The sequence below is a fragment of the Eulemur rufifrons genome, chromosome 7, assembly GCF_041146395.1.
Source record: "Eulemur rufifrons isolate Redbay chromosome 7, OSU_ERuf_1, whole genome shotgun sequence".
Taxonomy (NCBI): Eukaryota; Metazoa; Chordata; class Mammalia; order Primates; family Lemuridae; genus Eulemur; species Eulemur rufifrons.
The window spans coordinates 117,909,719-117,929,770 of record NC_090989.1 but is presented as its reverse complement, the minus strand read 5'-3'; the positions used below and the strand labels follow the sequence as shown (position 1 = coordinate 117,929,770).

The 20,052-nt window shown below is 37.4% G+C and overlaps 1 protein-coding gene across 5 annotated transcripts in view; it reads right to left on the bottom strand.

Moving 5' to 3' along the window:
• Nucleotides 1–20,052, bottom strand: part of CEP70 (centrosomal protein 70) — a 66,079-nt gene that overhangs the window by 22,619 nt on the left and 23,408 nt on the right. For all 5 annotated transcript variants that reach the window (XM_069473178.1, XM_069473179.1, XM_069473180.1 and 2 more), the window contains 5 exons: nt 17,712–17,768; nt 14,105–14,192; nt 13,925–14,013; nt 12,540–12,614; nt 1,769–1,874 (listed from right to left, as the gene is read on the bottom strand). In XM_069473178.1, coding sequence (XP_069329279.1) covers nt 1,769–1,874; nt 12,540–12,614; nt 13,925–14,013; nt 14,105–14,192; nt 17,712–17,768 — 415 coding nt within the window. The remainder of the gene's footprint in view (nt 1–1,768; nt 1,875–12,539; nt 12,615–13,924; nt 14,014–14,104; nt 14,193–17,711; nt 17,769–20,052) is intronic.

Here is a 20,052-nt window from a genome sequence, read left to right as displayed (position 1 = left end):
AGAAATATGAGTTTGTCTCAATGTCCACGAATGATTTAACTCCCCTTTTAGAAGACAAAGCCTCTCAAATTGAGTCTAAGAAATAAAATGAAGTGAAAGAAATCCAGTTACATGCTGGAACAAGAGAGATCTAACACAAAAGTTTTCAGAAAGGTACCTGGATCCCATTCACATAGCAATGAAAGTTATAAAACACCTAAGAAATAATCCTAACAAGATATATACAAGGCCGGGCGCGGTGGCTCACGCCTGTAATCCTAGCACTCTGGGAGGCCGAGGCGGGTGGATCACTCAAGGTCAGGAGTTCGAGACCAGCCTGAGCAAGAGCGAGACCCCGTCTCTACTAAAAATAGAAAGAAATTATATGGACAACTAAAAATATATATAGAAAAATTAGCCGGGCATAGTGGCGCATGCCTGTAGTCCCAGCTACTCGGAAGGCTGAGGCAGTAGGATCGCTTAAGCCCAGGAGTCTGAGGTTGCTGTGAGCTAAGCTGACGCCATGGCACTCACTCTAGCCTGGGCAACAGAGTGAGACTCTGTCTCAAAAAAAAAAAAAAAGAAATATACAAGAGCTAAGTTTAAAAATATAGAAACTTTATTGAAGGCTATAAAATAAGACCCAAATAAAATTAGAAACATATTTCTGAATGGGAGATTCAAAACTGTAAAGGTGTCATTCTCCAAATATTAATCCATAAAGCCAATCCAATTTTAGTTCATCTATTCAATAGGATATATTTTTTAATTTGAAAAACTTTTCATCCGAAAGAATAAATGTGCTAAAAATATAGCCAAGAAAAATTTTAAAAAGGACAATGACAGGAGAGTTGCCCCAAAAGGTATCAAAACCTACTATAAAACCACAGAAATTAATTTGGAAATAGTAGAGAAATGGAAAGACTAGAGAATCTACAAATAAATCTATGCATATAAACGAATATGATCTATGATAAAAGTGTTATTTCAGTAGAGAAAAAAGTCTTCTATTAGAGACTGAAAACCCAAAGAAAAATCCACATACAAGCATAAATAAACAAAGCAAGGATGGAGGGAGATTGTGATTAAATGAAGAGCACATATCCATATCTGACAGCAGAAAGGCATAATTCTGCTCTGATAATGACCATGTATGAATTTATTGCCAGAACTTCTGGCTTTTTAAGAGAAGCTAGAAATAAGAACTTAAAATAAAATTCCCTTAATTTTAAGAATAATAATTTAAAATTTAAAAATCCCATATGGGCCCAATAAAATATGAGTGAAAACCTGGTTCCATCGCTAAATCGCCAGGCTTAATTGCTCATCTATGTAATAAATGGTCTATAAAACCGGTAAGGTTAATTCCCTATATCATACCACACAGAAAATTAAATTTCCGATGAACTAAATATCTGAACAAAAACAAAACCCATAAGGACCCTAAGAAAACAGATTTACTTATATAATAATAATAATGGCAACAATAAAAAGGGAAATGGCTTAAAGGGAGAGAGTAGGGAAAAGGATTATAAAATATTTTAAAAATCATAGCAGCTTTTTACTATCCTGCTTTTGAACTAGGCCAGAATCTCTTTTAAAAGGTAAGACAAATTCTAAGTTGAGCTACCTACAATGTTTTTAGTCAAACAGATATGTCATGGCAAGATAAGACAAAGTAAGTATACACAAATACAGGATACAAGTATTCCTTACCAAGTGATAATTTATTATATAGCAACTGAAACCAAGATTCATTGCAAACACCAATCTTTTCAAGATTCAATACCTGAAAGTATCTCTGGTCAATTAGGGCCTGTTGCTGGTTATATTTGCTGGGCTCATCTCTTTTCTCTGTGTCCTCAGCCTTTTTATCATTAATAAGCTCCTGTAATCTAAAGGGGGAAAAAAATAAAGATAATACAAAATGCCTTCCTAGACACTGGATTAAGATGACAAACTAAGCCAATGATCCAGCTACCCTCCCGACAGCCTTACGTCATTTTACTTATATATGTGTGTGTACACGTGTGTATATATACGCACACACATGCATATATAAAGTTAAAATTTTAAGTTATATTGTCACTGGAAAACAAGAAGGTCCTCTCAATAGACTACATATTAGAAAGAATCCCCAAAAGCAGAAGGCATCAGACTGAAGAAGAGTTCTAAACATCCCCAACACCCACAAAAGACAGCATAGGAAAGAACTACAGCAAAGGGTGGAAGCAACTTCCATTCGAAGGTTCTACAAGCTTAGGGGCTATAGGTAAAGGGAACAAGAAGCATGGGCGGGCAACTGGTTTGAGTGCTATAGCTATACAGTTTGGTTCATCTCTTCGTACCTCCTGTTGTGCCGAAAAACAGGCAACAGTGATGCCTGGGCTAGTCAAAAGGGCATGGAGACCCAAGATACCACTGTCCCATGCAGCTGCTATAACTCTGGGGAAAGGAGAATTTCTGCCCAGAAACCTATGTGTTTATCAACACAGCAACAAACCCTTGCCACTCTCCAGATATCTCCAAAGACAGGCTGTAGTAGACATTCTTTCTCCTACCTCACCATGAGGTAGGTACTATTTGAAAATAGTGTCATAGTCGCCACTCATCTGCGATTTTGCTTTTTGTGGCTTAAGCTACCTCAGGTAAACCATGGTCCAAGAATATTAAATGGAAAACTCCAGAAATAAGCAATTGATAAGTTTTAAATTGCATGCCTTTCTGAGGAGTGTGATGAAATCTCACACTGTCCCACTCCAACTCATCCAGGACACGATTCATTTCTTTGTATCCATGCTGTATACATTATTGGCCTCTCAGCCACTTAGTAGCAATCTCGGTCATCAGATTGACTGTTGGGGTATGGCAATGCTTGTATTTAAGTAACCCTTATTTTACTTAATAATGGCCCTAAATCACAAGAGTAGTGATGCTGGCAACTCAGATATGCCAAAGAGAAGCCACAAAGTGCTTCCTTTAAGTGAAAAGGTAAAAGTTCTTGACTTAAGAAAAAAATTATATGTTGAGGTTACCAAGGTATACAGCAAGAATGAATCTTTTATTCATGAAACTGTGAAGCAGGAAAAAGAAATTCATGCTAGTTTTGCTGTCACATCTCAAACTGCAAAAGTTACAGCAACACTGTGTGATGCGTGCTTAGAAGGAAAAGGCATTAAATTCGTGGATGGAAGACAAGAACAGAAACATGTTTCGATTGATGGCAACTGTGTTCAGTACTACTGAAGGTTTCAGGCATCCACTAGGGGTCTTGGAACATATCCCCCATGGATAAGAGGAGATTACTGTAGTCTCCTATTAAACCCATTTCAAATTAGCCCTCTTCAATTTGAGTATGCCACCATTTTCCTGCAAGGATCTCAATCCATTAAACTGACTCTACAACTCATTAACGATGAGCTCTGATCTGCTATTTGTAAAATAAAATAGTAAAATTCTATCATGTCATTTGCCTGCTGGAAAAACAGTCAATGATTTCCCACTGCCTTGTAAACTAAATCTAATCTCCCTGGGCTAGCATTTAAAATTCTTCATGCTGGCCCATACTCTTCCTGACCTCCTTTCTTATGTGATCTTACTACTCCCCTACAATTACCTCTTCCAGTCACATGTATTGCCCTTGATCACCACTCAATTGCTATTCTCTGCTCTATGGTAGGTATTAATATATGCCCAAGCCAAATTAAAAACGGAATTAGCTGTAGGTAAGTAGTCAACCTCCTTCTTCTAATAGATACAAAGACCTTACAATTCACTTTCCATTTGACTTTCCAGCTACTTACCACAGTCACATACTCCATAGTTGTACATAAAGGCAGTACCATGAGCATATTATTAATATCTAGAACACAAAAGGACATACAGAAGCTAATGTGACCTCTAGAGGGAATAGAAGTAAACTGATATATATCAGAATTAAAATGTTAGTTAACCTTTCACTCAGGTGAAAATATTCAACTTATCAACGAATTGTTTGCAGATCTGATTAATAAATATTACACTATGGATCCACAACATTTTAGCTGTTAAATATATAATTGCATGTACTAATTACATGCACTCTGGGAAATGAAATGTGATTCTATTAACCAGATGAATTAAGAGATACCCTGATTTAATAACAATAACTAAAACTTATTGGGAACCTGATAATAACTAATATTTATTGAGAGCCTTCTCTATGCAGGAATTCTTCTAAACACTTTACATGTATTAACTTATTTAATCCCACTGTTTTTCTGGGTTTATAAAGGGTTAGTAAAAGGTGGGGACTCATGGGAAATTGACCTTTAGTTCACTTAGTCTCACAATAAATATCTGCCATAACATAATACTGCTGAATAACTTCACAGTCTGCAAAATCACACAAGTAATAACAATAGGATTCAAGAGAAAAGTAGTATTAGAAACCAGACTACTTACAACTGATGTAGTTTTGGAATTGAAGACCTAAGAAAAACAATAATTGGTACCTGGGGAGTTAAGTTAGACAGCCCAAGCATGTCAGAAGGTAGCTTCAGGGTATATTAAAAATGCATAGACAACATCTACAAAATATTGGCTTGAGGACGCCAAGACAATAAAGACTGAATGGAGCCCTGAGCCAAAGAAACTGAAGTTACAATGGGCAAGGGAAGAAGTGCAATTTGCCTCCAGTCTACAGTCTGTCTAATGCTGGAGTCTGGGGAAGAGCCCAGGGTACAGTTGCTCATTTTAAATTTTCTTAATATAGATGTGAAAGGGCACTTACTTGCCTATATACTAGTAAAACTTTTCCCCTTTCCGAAGTCTCTAATACTACTTCTGTTATTCTAGTGCCTTCAGTCTAGGAAAAACCACATGTGAACAATGCAACTTTCATGTGGTATTGCTACTACTGATTCCCTCATTTTCTATTTGCATATGTCTTAACTGGTGTTTTAGAAACCTGTGTTGCAGCAGATTAGGCTGTATTAGAAATGTGCTAGAGTTGTTCTGTAGTCTCCAGAGCAGTCAGGCAGGGCCTGAAAGGATACAAAAATCCCCTAAGAGTTGCTAAGGGGTACTTTACATGCTTAGCAGACATTCAGGACATGTAGCTGGCAGCAGCAGCTGTGTATATTTGTGGACTTAGAGAAACCAGAAAACTGTACCTCCAACTTAACATATGCTGTGTCATCTCCTGTTTTGTATAGCCATTTTCGTAAAATAAGTTTCTATATGCAGAAACTTTACAGCTTTTAACTGTGTTCTGTTGGACCCTTTCCATGATCTCACAGTAAAGAAAGATCCATACCGAAGATAAGGAAGAAGTTAAAAAGTGGACTGCTGATTTTGTTTTGAAAAATAACACTAATTTTATGTAAAAGAAAATAAAAATCTCAGGAACCCACCCCCCCAACTCCTTATACAAAAGAGAAGGAAAAGCCCTCAGGCATTTGTGAAGGACTGGCCCCACAGATTATTCACTAAGGAAATTCTTGCTCGCCTCCCATAAGCAAGGACATGCAAATTGTAACTTTAGATCTGCAGACTGAGTCTAGGTCCTAAAACTAATGTCTGTTCAATTCCATACTAATAATGAATTACAAGTTTATCTTCCCAGGTGCAAAACAGAGACAAGATAGGATCAAACATTTTTCCACCTGCCGAGGGACATCTACATAACTGATGCTTCCTTCACTCCCTTTTTCTCCTTTAACGTTTGCCTTATCTTATGTAAAATGTAGATTTTCCTGGGTCTCACAAGAATGTAACCATTTTGTCTCATTACCCACCACCCCCCTCACTTTTTTTTTCCTTTCTGTATGCCCTATTCCCCTTAACACATTAACTGCTGTGAGAGTTGTATTGAACTCACTCTAGTTTTAACCCCAGGGCTGCATGAAGCATATATAAAATCTTACTTGTTGATGTTCTTATTGTTACAATTAATATTGACAATTTAATTCTAAAAATGTGGATTAAATAAAGAGTTAATAAATTTTTTTTCTATTTGTTTACCTTTAAATTACACTCGACATTTTTATTCTATTTTCAGAATAAAACACTGTGGCACCAAGGAAAAGTTTCTGATTTTTTTGGGGGGGGGAGGGGCAGTCAATGTGTTAAATACTGAAACTTGCAAATTCCCCTTCAGAGAAACAGCCACAGATTTGTTTGTAGTTTGTGTTTTTCCTGGGTGTGTCCTCAATTTTGGCTTAACAATCCTCCATTGACTGAGATCTTTTTCAGTCACTTATTTTGGGTTGTCATTAGCCAAACTGATGAAAAACACATAAATGCATCAATGTGAGACTCTCAAAGTTGTAACATTACTTGAATCCTTTTCTCTACATTCCTAGGATTTTTAGGATGGTCAGTGATGAAAAGAAGGGTTCACTTCAACCTAGCACCAGTGCCAAACTGTGAAGGCAACTTTTTCTCTAGGTAAATCCAGCTCCTCAACAAGATCTTCTGTGCTATCTCTCAGGCCCAGCCACAGGTAGTTAAAAAGGCCTTGCCTGGCAGGCCTGGGGCAGTGGGGGGAAGCTGCCCTCCTCACACCAGACTCACTCCCCTCCCTCCCAGGCCAGCCAGGAGCATTTCTGCATTCCGAGCCCAGGCACCTCCACTGGGGCCTCTTTACTGTGGAGTCTTGACTGAGTCATTTGTCAGGTGCCTTTGCCATGATCTCCTTATTGGTGGAGGGGCCTTAACTACAATACTTTTCTCCACTCTGACTCAATACTTTTCTATTCCTAGCCTTCCCTCCCCACCATAAAACAGCAGGAGTCGTTTGTGCAGAGCTCCCAGGCAGTGAGATGGTTCCCCCTATCTGGGTGAACGTCAGACAGTTCCTCACCTGGAGCCATTCCCTGGGGAAAAATGGAACATTGAGGAGTCAGCCCTTTTGTTTTTGGCCTCTTTTTTATACTATCACAGTAAGTGAAGAACAGCTTGATTGTTAATTTCAATTTGGCTCATTGGCCTAACTGACCACTTCCACATCTCTCAGCTCAACACAAAGTAGCTATATTCTGATTTTGTTTTCCCCAACAAAAAGATAAAGACTATTGAAAATTTAAATGGCATTAGAATAGTACCTTTGGTTATCTTACACTGGCAGACCCATTTGATCACTTCTTAACAATGTAATTTTATAATAAGCCTGTTTGTGATACTACCTCAAGAAGAGTACATGTTCTCCCATGTTAAATTGTTAACAGCCCCATTTGATATTGAAGGGTTTGTTGGTTTAAGGGTAACTACAAATCTTTAAAAACAAAAAACAAAACTGATTTTCTTTGGTTCTAAGAGGAAAAGAGGCTTCTCCCCTCTTCCTTTTGCAACACTTGAAACTATAAATCCTTTATTCTGTCTTTTTAAGAGCTAAATAAGCCTCGTGCAAGTATTGCCTCCCAGCAATGTCTTTTTTGGGGGCCTTGGAACTGTTACCCAAAGCTGAGCACTTGTCCTCATGGCCACATCAGAAGAATGAGAACAAGTGGTTTGAGGAGAAGGAAAGAGAAGTTTATTACTTCGCCAGCAAAGGAGGACAATCAATGGAGACTCCTGTCTGAAATACCACCGTCCTCATAATAAGCAGAAATACAGAGCTTTTAAAGGATAGGTTCTCAGCTTCAGGCAATTACTGTTCAAACACAGTTGATGATTCTGATTGTCCCATCTCTGCTGAAGACAATCTCATGACCTCCACCCAGGACCTCCCTTTACCAGGTCGGGGCTGGGTCCTCTCCAGTTGCACAAATAACAAAAGACTTACTCTGACCCTCCCAACCACTGGCCTGAGGCAGGAATGCAATTTTTAGTTCTCAAAAAGGAGTGGAGAGTGTGGGGGCTCACGCTTGTAATCCTAGCACTCTGTGAGGCCGAGGTGGGAGGACTGCATGAGGTCAGCCTGAGTAAGAGCGAGACCCCCACCTCTACTAAAAATAGAAAAAAAATTAGCTGGGCAACTAAAATTAGAAACAAAAAATTAGCCAGACATGGTGGTGCATGTCCGTAGACCCAGCTACTTGGGAGGCTGAGGCAGGAGGATCAACTTGAGCCCAGGAGTCTGAGGTTGCTGTGAACTAGGCTGATGCCACAGCACTCTAGCCCAGGCAACAGAGTGAGACTCTGTCTCAAAAAAACGGAGTGGAGGATGTTTTAAAGAGACAAAATATTTTTACCATTTTTTTTAGGCCATTCCTTCTGTTACATATTCCCCACTCTCAATATTTCCCTTCCATATCTATGGGAAGATTACTCTGTTACAGAACTGTTATCAAAATCTTGGCACTTGTTCTGGAGGCAGTATCAGAAAAATGAGAACAAGTTGTTGAAGAGAAGGAAAGAGAACTTTCTAACTTTGTTGGCAAAGGAGGAAAATGGTAGACTCTCCTCTCAAAAACATTTTCCAAATTTCCCAAACATAAGCAGAAATACACAGAGCTTTTACAGGGAGGGCCCTCAGTTCTAGGTTACTGTGTTAATGATTCTAATGGTCCCATCTCTGCTGAAGACAAAGCCTGTGACCTCTGCCCACCTGGGAGGCTGGCACTGGCCTGAAGCAGGGATGCAAGTCAGAACACAGTTCCCAAAAAGAGTGGGGGAAGTTTTAAAAGACAGAAAATATTTTTGCCATTTTTTTCAGGCCATTCTCTCTGTTACAGAACAATCTCTTTGAAACATGAACATCAAGGAAGATGGTTCCTTGTCTCCCTGTCTCTATTGAAATTTAGGCTCGGCTCCTGGCCCCAAGTTGTAACCTCTAGCTTCTCAAAAAGACACTAGAAGTTTTATTTTTCCTTTAGATAAAGACAATTAACATGTATGTAATAGACTGTATCTGCTTGGCTATAAAAATGGGTGGGATTTCTTTTTGTCTTTGCAATCTCTAACAGATTGCCTGTAATGCACATCACAGTCTGGTTGAATACCTATTCAGTCACAAAACTGATTCATTTTTTCCTATGATTGTAGAGAGGATTCACTGGATTGACAGGAGATTTTATTTTTAATTACTTCCCAACATCAATAGTACTTTGAAAAAATATTCTACCTCTGACACTACAGAAAATAAAAACTTTAAAAGTTTCACCTTGAGGCTGGGTGCAGTGGCTCATGCCTGTAATCCTAGCACCCTAGGAGGCCAAGGCAGGAGGATCACTTGAGCTCAGGAGTTCAAGACCAGCCTTAGCAACAGCAAGACTCTGTCTCTACTAAAAATAGAAAGCTTAGCCAGGGTGGTGGCACAAGCCTGTAGTCCCAGCTATCTGGGAGGCTGAGGTGGGAGACTGAGGCAGGAGGATCACTTAAGGCCAGGAGTTTGAGGTTGTAGTGAGCTATGATGATGCCACTGCACTCTAGCCAGGGCAACAGAGTAAGACTCTGTCTCAAAAGAAAAGAAAAAGTTTTACCTTGAAAACAAATTTTAATGGGTGTTTTTTGGGGGGTTCTAATTATTAGTGTGTGGTTAAAAGTGAGCTTTGGAGTCAAAATAATGTAGGGATAAGGCAGAAGGAAGGTTGAGAGAACCTGAGTGCAGCTATTTTGGCTGATACCAGACCCTGACCACCCTGAACAGGGACGTCAACAAGAAGTTGCTGGCCCGGGACCACCCCAGGATGGATGAATTGCTAAGCTGGATGCCTTACAAACTGTTTGCGCTTACTCTATTGTGACAGCAGTTTACATGTGACCTTTATGGCCTAACCTCAAGACAATGCTGGTTACCTATGGCTGTTTCCCAATAGGGTTTCTGAACATTTAAAAACATTACCATTGCCCCATAAGGGATTCCTCTCCTGCTCAGGGGAGGACCCTTACTCAGTCTACCGAGTAGGATCTGCTGTGTGTCTCTCTCTCAATAAACTTTCTGTCACTAGTTGCCTTGTTCTAGTATTCTTCCCAGCACAAAACCAAGAACCCACTTGGCAAGTTCAGGGGGATTTCCTCCTTTCATTGGGGCACCCCCTGCAGCAAGAATGATTGGGTAAGGATTTGATTTCTATTCAAGTTCTTCCACATACCACCTGTGTGATGTGAGCAAGTTATCTAACATTTCCAAATCTGTTTCCACATCTAGATACTGCAAAAGTTCTAAACTAAACTTAAAGAAAAAGAGAGAGAGAAAAAGAAAAGAAAAATTATTTTTAACACTTTGCCATACTAGGAAAAAAAAATTTTTTCCTTTGGGGCTATGGTGTTTTGTTATGAAGACAGAATAAAAACTTTGAAAACAAAACTATCCTTTCTAATTTAGTGAAAAATCTGTTATTTTTTTATTTTCTGTGCGTGAGTTATATGCAACTTGAAAAATATTTCTCGCAGCTCCCAAGGTGAAGAGACATGTGAGTTACATAGGATTCACGAGGCCCCGGGCTCAAAACTAGCATGATTTAAATACAATTCACATGGCAGTTAGTGTGTTAAAATTACAAAAACACAAATCATTTCTTCAAACTTCAGCAGAAAAACATAGCAGGAATTGGCTCTAAGTCACAATTTTAAAGGACAATAATAAGCCACTCTAAAGACCAGAGCTCAAATGAACAAAATACAAATATACACACACAGTCAATTCTTATTATTTGTAAGTCATCATGAATATTGAATTAGCAAATACTAAACCACTGGTCCTAGGGGAAATACACGGTCAGGTTCCTGCAAGCCTCTGGTCACAATTTCCTTAACTGATCGATATAAAACTTTGTTTTATGTGTTTCTATTTAAAGAGATCCTATTTAAAATATATTGTTGATTCATTAACATTGAACCCATGACCAATAGCACTCTATAACTCATGCCTGAATGAAGTTTATCCAACATGTGTATTTTTTCTATAAGGCACATTATAGCTTTCTTGTGTGTAGGAACACTAGACAGCACTTCAGCACTACGCTTGGGAGACCATCTTAAAGAAATCACCAACAAAAAGCAAAAAAAGGCAAATAAAAGTGGCACCAAATAGATGGCCAAAGGTCATTTGTTTACAGTATGAAAGCTGAAACGAGTGCAGAGCATCATCTTGATTGACAGCTAAGAATGTGTGTGTTGCATGACTCAAATTTTTTGCCACTTTGCACATGTCTACAAATAACTGAAAGTGCTGTATTGATTTTGGGATTATAAATAAATTTTAGTAGGTAAGCAATTCATAAATATGGAATCTGCAAATAATGAGAGTTGTGTATCTCTATATGTGTATAAGTGCATACATGTATGTGTGTATCTTCACTTATACACTTGGAGTCTATAGATTTCCTTCTCTTCTTTTTACCTCCCACATCCTCCTTTTCCCAGTTGCTACTCTCTCAATTTCCCATCTCATTAATGGCAACAACAACTACCTAGTTATTCAAGCCTAAAACTTAGTAGACTTTTGATTCTTCTTTTTTGTCCCCTCAACTCCACATATTCAATCCATCATGAAATTCTATTAGTTCTACTTAAAATATTCTCCAATTCCAAATGTTTCTCCTCCACTACTGCCACCTTTGACTATGTCACTACCACCTCTTGTCCAAACTCATATAACAGCTACTCTCCCACTACTTTACATTTAGTATTTATGTTATATTGAAATTGTCTTATTTATTTTTTCATTATCCTTTGTGTAATCTCTGTGAAGGCAGGGACCTTTTCTATTTGGTTTACCACCATAACTCCAGTGCCTAGAATGCCAAGTAGATAGTAGGAAATACTACAGGTACCCAAAATATCAAGCAATAGTAGGAAGGGAATAATTATTCATTGAATAATGAATCCATCCTTTCCAAGCCTTTCGCTTCTCTTTTCTTTTTTAGTTTTCCTTCCCTACTATCTTAATTTAACTCAGTATGTAATTCCTGGATGCCCATACTTGCCTTTCACTATGAAATGTATTGGTATGGGAAGGAGAAAACACAGCTGTCACTGAAAATTGAATCAGATAGACTAATACAACTGTCAATACATTGAATGCAATATACTAATGTATAGGTTTCAAAATATTTCATCCCAGTACTCCCCAAACAACTTTCTCAAATCCCATTTCCTTGAATCAAAGAGTATACAAGATAATCTTCAGAAAATGCCATCACTATTTAAGATCAACTTTTTGAAATGCCTCTGAGCACTTGCTTTTCAAAGCCAGGAAGGGTACAAGTGGTGGATATGAACAGCTCACTACATTCCTTCTGGTACTTTTAAAGTGTGATGAGGCTCACTTTAAAATTTTCAGATCAAGACTACCAAAATTTGGGGGTTTGACACCTCTCATTTCATTGATTCTCTTGCAATTCCTCTATTATTTCCAAAGATAATGTTTCTATTTAAAATCTTTATCCTTTATTATATCGGGTAACTACTTTTTTCTCACTTAAGATGAATATACAGCAAAATCCAACATAGTGGAAATTGATTTTAAACCCGGGAACCAGAAATACCCCTTTTCAATGTCATTTCCCCCATCAGCCTGGTAATTCCAAGCCAACGTCACTATGAGGTAGCATAAGATAAGCTGGGAGGTAATAAAAATAAACAATAAAATACAAAACCCAATAAAAGCAGTAACTTTGGTAAAGTATAGTTACTTGATATTTTTCTTAAGGGCCTTTTCCAGTTTCTTCACCTGTTGTTTATAAAGTCTTAATTCATGTTGTGTGGGCCTGTAGAAAATAAATCATGTTGAATGCATTCAATTTATTCAATAAAACTAAAAAAGTACTTAGTAATAAACAAAAGAGAATACCTGTTTACTTGTCGCAAATATGCTTATTAAAATTCTTAAAATATTTCATGACTGCTAACGAGGTATTTACTAGCCATTTAAATTTCTTCTACTGTGTAGTTCCTTACTCAAAATCTTTTACTTACTTTTTGTTGTTGTTAGTTTATTACTTATTTTTATACTGAAATATTTCAAATATACAAACTAAAATAGAGAACAACAAATCCTGGTGTATCCACCACCCAGCTTTATTAAAGTTGAATATTAACAGATTTGTTTCAAATCTTTTTTAACTAAAACATTCTATTAATGCATATACTGAAAAAACTCCACGTGTCCCTCGTTAATGTCATTCCTATCCTTTCTATACCTGAATTCATTATCCTGAATTCATTGTTCATTATTCCCATGTATGTTTTAAAATTTTTACTACATATTTATATAACCATAAATTTACATATGTATTGTACATTTCAAAATCACCAAGAGTAAATTTCAAATGTCTTCACCACAGAAGATAAGTATTTGAGGTGATAGATATGTTAATTAGCCTGATTTAATTATTCCATATTGTATTCATGAATCATAACTGTGCCCTATAAATATTTATAACCATTATGTGTCAATTGGCAATTAAGAATTTAAAATTAAAAAAATCATTATGCTGAGTGAAAGAAGTCAAAAAAAGAGTAAATATTGTACAGCTCCATTTATATAAAGTGTAGAAAACAACAAACTAATGTATAATGACAGAAAGCAGATCAGTGGTTGCCGGAAGCAAAAGCAAGAGGGACAGGACAGGAGGAAGAGATTACAAATGGGGTAAGAGAAAACTTTCAGGGTCATTATCTTGACTGTGACTGTTAGGGTGGTTTTCTCCATTGTAATTGTTTCACAGGTATATACATATATCAAAACTTATCGAATTGTGCACTTTAAATATGTACAGTGTATTGTACAATTATAATTCAATTAAGTTATTTTTTAAAACAACTGAATCTACTCAAAGTTCTTACCCAGTTTTATCTTCTTCAACGTGGACTCCTATTTTCTCATTTCCCTTGCCTACTCATGTGCTCCTGTTCTCTCCATCATTTCTCACGAAAGACAACTAACATGAGTGTAAGAGTATGAGGTACCCAAGATTAGTTTTAGAGTAAAGGGGCCAGAATGGTTCATTTAATATTCTAAATTCCAGTATGTTTTCCTTTTCAAAGAATAAAGCAAAATTACATAAATTCCTCTCACCTGGTTTCCAAATCTTTTTGGAGGTTCAGTTTTTCACTTAAGAGTGTATCGATCTTAGAATTTGATTCCTTCAGTTGATTCTGTAATGACTGTAACACATTTCACAGAAAAATAATTAACTTTCCTGGGAGATGATTTTACTTCATTAAAAAGCATTTATTGGTGATGCAGCCCCCATACCATTAGAAGGCCTTTATAAGTTGGTGAGGCATCCAGATTTCTGTAGTCTTTTTCTTCTTCTGACTGACTGTCATCTTCTTTATATTGCCTATGAACATATACATGCAGTATATGTCTTATGAAAAAGCTATCTTTAAAGAAAAAAATCTAACAAAAATTAAACCAATCTAATGAGGGTTTAATAACTTAAACACGAATTAAAATTAATCCAAATTTCCTACTTGTTTTCATAGAGAATGGTATTAGAACACTACTACCTAATATTATTAGTACATATAGTATCTAAAGACAGACCAAAAGTTACAACTCATATTCAGCTTGGATCATGTAAGATTTTTTTTAAAACACCGAATTAATTGTGAACATTAAAAACCTGATTTCATTTATAAATCCAACCTTCTGACTTCTCTTGAAAAGGCAGTTGATCTAGACACACCGGGCTCACATTCCTGTATGGCATCAACTGGCTAGAGCTCTGTAGTAACTGCCCTCTTTAAGACAGATGGGGCACAACTCTCCAGTTTCCTGTAGGCCCCCACTAACCTGCTTCATCATTTCCACTGTTTTCCTCACTCTGAAAGAGTAAGAGTTTACAACCTGTCAAGCCATGAAATTCTTCATTTTCCTTCTCTTTACTCTTACATACCGTCATGGTTAATTTTATGTGTCAAATTGGCTAGGATACAGTACCCAGCTGTTTGATCAAACACCCAGTCTAGATATTGCTATAAAGTATTTTTAAGTATGATTAAATCAGTAGACTTTGAGTAAAGCAGATTACCTGTCATAATGTGGGTGGGCCTTATCCAATCAGCTGAAGGCCTCAATAGCAAACACTAAGATTCCCCGAGGAATTCTGCCCCTAGACAGCCTTCAGCTTTAAGACTGAAAACATCAACTCTTCCTTGGGTCTCCAGACTGCCAGCCTGCCCCTCAAATTTTGAATTTTCCAGTCCCATAATTGTGAGTCAACTCCTTAAATCTCTCTCTATATACATACATGTCCTTTTGGTTTTGTTTCTCTTGAGAAAGCTTACTATTAACAATACAGGGGCCGGGCGCGGTGGCTCACGCCTGTAATCCTAGCACTCTGGGAGGCCGAGGTGGGCGGATCGTTTGAGCTCAGGAGTTCGAGACCAGCCTGAGCAAGAGCGAGACCCCACCTCTACTAAAAATAGAAAGAAATTATATGGACAGCTAAAAATATATATAGAAAAAATTAGCCGGGCATGGTGGTGCATGCCTGTAGTCCCAGCTACTCGGGAGGCTGAGACAGGAGGATCGCTTGAGTTCAGGAGTTTGAGGTTGCTGTGAGCTAGGCTGATGCCACGGCACTCACTCTAGCCTGGGCAACAGAGTGAGACTCTGTCTCAAAAAAAAAACAAAAAAAAAAAACAAAACAATACAGGTAACTATAACCCCACCAACCTATTTTTCTGTATTTAAGGAAGCAGCACTTTACTTCTTTCTGAGGCAACTGATGTCTCCTTGTTCATTTACAGCCTACCCTTGCCCAGCACTTTAAATGACTGCTCTCCATAGGTTACTCACCCTACTGATGAACACACCAACAAATTCCTTGAACTCCAGGCAGACTGGCTTAACTAGTTACTGTCATAAAAAAAGTCTTACTCCTTTTTTTTTTTTAAGAGACAGTGTCTCGCTATGTTGCCCAAGCTGGCCTTGAACTCCCGGGCTCAAGAGATCCTCCCACCACAACCTCCCAAGTGGCTGGGATTACAGGCATGTGCCACTGCACCCAGCAAGTCTCACACTTTTGTATCTATATTTGTTTTGCACATAGCATCCAAGCGGTCTAAAATGGCTTTATTTTTCTTTCTTTGTGCTTTTCCAAATTTTACCTTTCCTTTAAGCTCAAGCACAATCTATATCTGATTTATAAAGACTTCCCTGGTCACTCCATCCAAAACTGACTTGCTCCTGCTAAATTCCTATAGTACTTACTGTCTGTACAATTTTTAGTAATTACTCAATTATAACACTGTTTTTTCTTTTTAAAAATTTTTAATTTATTTTTATTGACACTGGTTTTTAATGTTTAAGTCTCATATTATTTTTCTTAATTATTAATGTGTTTACATTTTGTCACCCTTATTAGACTGTAACTCCTGGAAGGTTAAGGACCATGTCCAAAATGTCCTATCTCTATAGAACCTATCTAGCACCATGACTGCCATCTAAAACAGTTTCATTTGGAAGTCAGAAGGTCCCTGAAGTGACTTGATATAATGCTGCTATATGAATAGACTGATGTAAGGAGTTGCTTTTATCATTAAAAAGCATTTTTTCTTCCTTTCCTTCCTCCTTCCCTTTCTTTTCCCTTCCACCCTCCACTTTTTTTTTTTTTTTTTTGAGATGGGTCTCGCTCTTGCTCAGGCTGGTCTCGAACTCCTGACCTCGAGCAATCCTCCCACCTCTGCCTCCCAGAGTGCTAGTATTACAGGCGTGAGCCACCCGCCCAGCCTTGTTTTTTTTTTTTTTTGAGTCCTCAAAGTACTAGAAGGAATCAGCAACCAGCACAGCTCTGCCACTAGTCTTTCCAAATTTCTGAAGTCATTATCCTTGGGGCAAGAATACTAGCACATATGCTTCATGAAAGCGGGGAATTTATCTGCTTTGTTTATTACAGAATCCTAACGACCTGAAACAGAACATGGCACACAATAGGAGCTCAAATAAATATTTATTGAAAAAACTGTTCCATCTACAACTAATAAGACAGATTAGCTATGTTTTAGTGACCTCATATTAAAGCATTTTAGATTATATGTGCTTCATATAATAATCAACATAAAAATTATCAATGAGATTATAATATTTTTAATACTCTATCCTTATTTCTTTATTCAGAGGTGAGAAGTGTTTTAATCCATATACTTGATTTTTCACTGACATTTTATCTTCATCTCATAAATCTACATGCTAATTTGGGTACACTTTGGTAGGCAACAGATCTAATTCTGTGCACTTTGTGGATATATTAACTATTAATATGCAGTGGGTAGATGATGTCAGAACAAATTATAATATTTCAACAAAATAAAAGGAAATACCCTTTTTGCTGTGACCAATACTTTGGTGATTATTAAATATACATATTTTAATATAAATAAGACATTTTAACGTAAGTAGTAAAATACAGTCTTCAAGATCTTTATAATAAAGACCTTCATAGTGACATATTAGGTAGATTTCCAAAACATACTTAGTTTCAAAAGGCTATAAAAACTTCTGATATAATAATAACTTTTTTTTTTGAGACAGAGTCTTGTTCTGTTGCCTGGGCTAGAGTGCCGTGGCATCAGCCTGGCTCACAACAACTTCAAACTCCTGGGCTCAGGCGATCCTCCCGCCTCAGCCTCTTGAGTAGCTGGGACTACAGGTATGCGCCACCACGCCCAGATAATTTTTTTCTATTTCTAGTTGAAACAGGGTCTCGTTCTTGCTCAGGGCTCAGACTGGTCTTGAACTCCTAAGCTCAAGAGATCCTCCTGCCTCAGCCTCCTAGAGTGCTAGGATTACAGGCGGGAGCCACTATACCTGGCAGATAATAACTTTAAAAATTGTAATATAGGATTATTTATACCTTTGTGTATGGATTTTTCTAATTTTAGATTCATAGTAATCAATCAAGCAAAGCAACCTAGAAAACAGAATATATTGAATTATTTTCAAAATTAGGTATTAGAGCATCTATTAGTGTCTCTACATAATTTCAAATTACAGTGGTAAAAGTACAGATTATCTCGCAGGCTTAAAAAATTTTAAGTGATTCTTACCAGAAGCAAATATTATACACTAAGTCATATATTTTATGTATTAATTTCAAAGTATAGATTTTTAACTAACCACAAACATTGTATCTCAACATACTAAATGTATATTCTCCTAACAGTTCTACCTCTAGCAACATCTCCCACAGAAATATTTGTCAAAGGATGCAACTCAATATGATGAACAAAGTTGTTCACCGCACCATTATTTATAAGAGTGAAAAACCAGAAACAATTTAACTGTCCTTAAACAGGGGAAAAGTTAAATAAATAATGGCACATCCATACTATGGAAAAAGCTACATCCTCAGTCTTGCAAACATGCGTTTTGGCTTGTGATTATCTTTCAAAATTTTTTTAGAGCAAATTTTGTGAAACCATGGATAAGTCAAACATTTGTGTTATTTTCAAATATGAGCTCAATTGTGGAACCAATGCATGGCAGACAGCTCAAAATATCAACTAAGTGTTGGGAAGGATGTGGCCGATGAATGCATGGTACATCGATGGTTTGAGAAGTTCCTTCTGGTGATTTTAATCTTGAAAATAAACCACATGGGCAACCTGAGTGAATCCATCTCAACCTACACATGAATTAGCAGCAAAGTTTGACGTTACTATTACAACAATATTGGACCATTTGAAATAAATTGGCAAGGTCAAGAAGCTGAATAGATGGGTTCTCCATGAATTAAACGAGCATAAAAAGAGAAATCGTCTTAAAGCTTGCCTTTTTTTGCTGTTAGGAGATAAAGGCAAGCCATTTTTACATTGAATTGTTAAAGTGTGATAAAAAATGGATTCTTTTTGACAATCACAGGTGCTCGGCACAATGGCTGGATAAAGAAGAAGGGCCAAAACATAGTCCAAAACGGAATATTCCTCAAAAAAACTAATGTTGTCTGTTTGGTGGTCCAGTGCTGGTATTATCCACTACAGCTTCATGAACCCTGGTCAATCAATTAGAGCAGATGTCTACTGCAACCAGTTGGATGAAATAATGAGGATGCTTGCAATTAAGCAGCCAAGACTGGTCAATAGAGACAGGTCAATCCTCTTGTAAGACAATGCTTGACCACATGTTGCACAAACACCTCTTAAACTACAGAAGCTGGCCTTGGAAACTCTCTGTCATCTACCGTATTCACCAGACCTTGCACCAAATGACTACCACTTCTTCCAGGGTTTGGACCACTTCTTGCAAGGAAAAATATTCAATTCGCAACAAGGTGTGGAAAACGCCTTTTGCGATTTCATCGCCACTTGTTCTCCAAGCTTCTTTGCTGCTGGCATGAACAAGCTACCATTAAGATGGCAAAACTGTGTTGATACGATAGTTTAGGTGCATACTTTGATTGATTGTACTGCTTCTTGTTTGAGATATAATAACCTATACTTTTGATTTGAAATCAGATATTTCATATTTAATGACCTAATATTACCAACCCATCCCCTTTCTCAGACCTAATTCAGCCAATTGTGCTTTTATAATAATATCATAACTTTCTGGATTACTCTTTCCTTCTCTTCAACCTTTCCCCATCTCAACATACACTGACTTTCACATTATCCTGCAAATATGGTTTAATTTTCTTTGTATCCTACACAAACCCTCTCACCACCTACTTCTGCTACCACTTTATGTCTAATCTTTTCCTTCATAGCAAACTTCATTCATTCTGAGTGACTGTTACCAACTACCTTCAATAAACTTTTAGGGAGGACTTACTCTGTGTCAAGTACTGGGGATTCTGGCCAAATAAGATAGCAGGAGGGTAAGCAAGTAAAACGATAAGGATGCACATAAGACTTCCAACCACCCTCTTATTGAAACACTTGTTCCTTGGTTATCACGATACCTAAACACAACTCTTGCCTATTCTTTCTCTATATGAAATTTGGAAGTTCTGTGGAGTTTGGTCCTTCTAACAACAGGCCTGATATCTCTACACAGGTCAGCAAAGGTACCTAAGCATATGTGTAAAAATGAATTCATCATCTTCCTTCCCCATTCCTTCAAACTGAGCCTAAGAATTAGCTATCTTTGACTCCTCCCCTCCTTTCAACATCTACAGCCACCAATCAGTCTGGAAAATTCCTATCCATCTCTACAGTATCTCTCCCTTTCTTTTGGTACTAGTTCAGGACTTCACT